This window comes from Sinocyclocheilus rhinocerous, unplaced genomic scaffold (genome assembly GCF_001515625.1).
Source record: "Sinocyclocheilus rhinocerous isolate Xijiao unplaced genomic scaffold, SAMN03320098_v1.1 scaffold946, whole genome shotgun sequence".
NCBI classification, from domain to species: Eukaryota; Metazoa; Chordata; class Actinopteri; order Cypriniformes; family Cyprinidae; genus Sinocyclocheilus; species Sinocyclocheilus rhinocerous.
Window position 1 is genome coordinate 2,097,082 of NW_015633151.1, and position 3,677 is coordinate 2,100,758.

General features: G+C 35.5%; 1 protein-coding gene across 1 annotated transcript in view; it reads right to left on the bottom strand.

Moving 5' to 3' along the window:
* LOC107743215 (DEP domain-containing mTOR-interacting protein-like) overlaps positions 1–3,677 on the bottom strand; it is a 44,901-nt gene that overhangs the window by 18,344 nt on the left and 22,880 nt on the right. Inside the window, exon 5 of the mRNA XM_016556358.1 lies at positions 1,395–1,576. Coding sequence (XP_016411844.1) covers positions 1,395–1,576 — 182 coding nt within the window. The remainder of the gene's footprint in view (positions 1–1,394; positions 1,577–3,677) is intronic.

Below are 3,677 nucleotides of genomic sequence, written 5' to 3' on the forward strand. Positions count from 1 at the left end.
GTGTCTCACACGGCTCCGGGGGGTGAACAAAGGCCTCCTGTAGCGAATCGATGCGTTTAAAAAATACAAAAACGCATCGATTCGCTACAGGAGGCCTTTGTTCCCCCCTCCGGAGCCATGTGAGACGTTTTTTTTATGGATGGGCGCTTTTTATTTAACTTCTTTTGGACTGATACATGCAACACCTGCTGAGTGGCATTAAACAGCTTGAAAGATCAAAGACAATTCTTCCTCTACTGGATTCGTCTGAAAGAAGAAAGTCATATACACCTAGGATGACTTGAGGGTGAGTAATTTTAAATTTTTGTGGGCTAATTTTCATTTTTGGGTGAGCTAACCCTTTAACTCCCTCAACAAGTCTGAAAAAATCTGTGGAGATCAGAAACTACAACCTTCCCTATTTGAACGCATTTAATACTTTGAGTACAAAAACTCTGTGAACCCTCACCTGAAAGCTATAGTAAGCACACATAAGCATTCACAGGCTGTAAGAACAACTAAAAATAAAACTGTCAATCAAAATGGTGGATTGAGGACTAGTAAAAGCTTTTCGTAGTGTTCATTTAATGCTGTATTCGTCTGTCACAATAATACAATGTCTTTGAAAATATTAATTTAGGGACTTTTGCTTCATTGTGATTTATTTGTGCTTACGCTTGATTATAATGTAATGCATTTGATTATTTGAAATAATAAACATCTATTACATATTTTATTAAATATTATTTTTTTTTAAATTCAATATTAAAAAATTATAAATTGATATTCAGTGCAGTACTTGCCTGTCACAGTAATGTAATGTATTTGAATAATCTTCATTTATGGGCTTTTTTGTCATCAAATATTAATGTATGCAATTCACTGGATTTATTTGCTTATATGCTTGCACATAATGTAATGCATCTCATTATTATAATATTTGAGAATGTATTACATGTTATTAGACATTTTATTACATATTAAATATTATTAAAAATTATTGAAAATTATTTTATTATTTATATTCCAAATATTATTTTTTTTTTAAATCAATTGACACTAGCGAGTCTCCTTTCAACTTATTAGATGTTTGTACTCAAATATAGCACTTCAAACTGAAAGCAATGTTTTCCAGATGATGCACTTCTTCACATGTGAGCTCACGGTGTGTCCTTTCAGCAACTTCCTTACTACATTGAAATTGATTTTGGTTGTCCTTCATTATCTACACGTGCAGTGCATCAACAGCAAATTAAAATGCATGAGACCACATCCAGAAGTTCATTGTCTACCTGCCACTGTGAATGACCACAGCTGTGTCTGCTAAACCTAAAAATCAATATCACAAACTACTGGGTGTAATGAACACAGTTGTGCATGCATTCTGCAGATTTCCTTTATGATCGTGGACTAACCTGAAAGGAAGCTGGTGTTTCCCCCCTCAGAGCCCTGTTTGCGCAGACAGAAAGGGCTGTCATGGTTCTCCGGTATGCTGCGACAACGCTCGTTCAAAAGCTCTATCAGTCGCCGCCTCCGCCGGAAATTCATCCTGAATTGGTAAAGCAGTCCGCCATCCACAAAATGGTGCTTGTTAGAAACTAGGGAGAAAAAATTAGAAATGCATAAAGAGAAGAGGTCATATGTCAGTTTACTGGGATTGAAGACGTGATCTGTCAAGCCACAATGGTCTAAAATCTAGAAGTGAAAGGCAAAAAAATACAAAAGTCAACACAATATTAATATTTTGGATTTTAACTTTAATATAAGTGAAAAAAAAAAATACAAAACTCAACACAATATTAATATTTTGGATTTTACCTTCAAGGCTTTTTTTTTTAATTGAAGAAAAACATAATATTTATTAAACATATATATTTATATTTCATTTTATCGGTGGTCATTCTCAAGTGATCAGCACTGCTGCTGTTGTATCAGTCAGTGGTTAGATCAGCGTAGCAGTCAAAAAACGGGACAAGGGAAGTCACGTACGGGACAAATCAATTAGGCCTAAAATACGGGACGTCCCGGCTAATACGGGACAGTTGGCAACCCTAAACACACCACAAGCAAAACTCTTAGCATCCTTAGCAATTCTAAAACCTAAAAGCCCGCAAAGAGCAGCATATGGTTTACAGAATCTCAGTAAGTCGTCTGCGGCTTGAGAAATGCACGGTGTTTTTGGTGCTATAAAAAGCCAGCCCATTTTATTTAACCATAAAAAGAGAGCAGAGATGGTGTAAAAATAAGTGCTAAAGCTAACGCTAACTGGTTTGCTAATGTAAACGTGAAGGATGAGAAATGTAAAGACAACAAGACATCAAAACTGACCTGATTACCTTAAAGATGATGTGTGTCATTTTTTATGCTGAAATGCCCAAATTAGTTGATGTATGTGGGATGTTTGAGCACAGAAGGGGGCTTTTCTTACCAGACTTTGGGTTGCAGAGCACAGGGGGGCTGCTGCTGAGTGTGGGGCTGCTGCTATAATAACCGCTGCTGCCACAACTACTGCTCATACTGCTCCGCCGTACTGCTGACACCACCTTTATCTCTTTAGTGGGGCTTACTGAGGGGAAGGACATTGAGAAAGACAGAAATAAGGTTAGATAGAGTCTGTATAAGAGGAAGTGAGAGAGAGAATAGAAATCAGTTAAAATACACACGCAACACTTTTGCCAGCTCAAAACATCATTCCAATAGTGCTTATGCAATGGTGATAGTGTTATGGTATGTCAACATCCGTTTTGTGTGCATTTACTAACTGAAATAACAGTTCAGATGCCTAACATCTGTTAGTGTTCTCCTTTTAACATAAATGTATTGTATGGCAAACAGAATCACGCACGAACACACACACGTTTAGCTAGCTATCAAAATAGACATACATTAGACTTCTAGCTATATACACGCTCAGAAAAAAAGGCTCAAAAGCTGTCACTGAGATGGTACCTATTCAAAAGGTACATCTTTGTACCTGAGGGGTCCATATTGGTGTTTTAAAGGTACATATAAGTACCTAAAGTGTACATATTTATACCTAAAAGGTAAAAAAATTTACTTTTTGAGAAGGTACTGCCACAGTGACAGATTTTGTACCTTTTTTTCTGAGAGTGTATAGAGCTAATTATAGATAAATGCTAACAATACCACTCTTCACATTTTTATAATAAAAAAAATGAGTGCTGTCAAACGATTAATCATGATTAATCGCATCCAAAATAAACGTTTTTGTTTACATAATATATGTATGTATACTGTGTATATTTATTATGTATATATAAAAACACACACATGCAGTATATATTTTGAACATATTTACATGTATATACATTTATATACATTTACATTTACATTTAGTCATTTTGCAGACGCTTTTATCCAAAGCGACTTACAATTGGGGAATACATAAAGCGATTCTTCTTAAAGAGGCAAACAGACACAAGAAGTGCTTGAAATACCAAGTTTTAGGCATTGTTCAAATAAGTACAAGCTAGAACGGGAAGGAATAAATAAAGGGAAAGAAAAAGTTTTTATTTATTTTTTATTTTTTTAAAGATGAAGTCAAGTAGCGTTTAAAGAGATTCGTTTTTTTCAGCTGTCGCTTGAAAATTGTCAGGGATTCAGCATTCCGGATAGGGGTGGGAAGATCATTCCACCAGCCAGGAACAGTGAACGAGAATGTTCTGGAAAGTGATTTT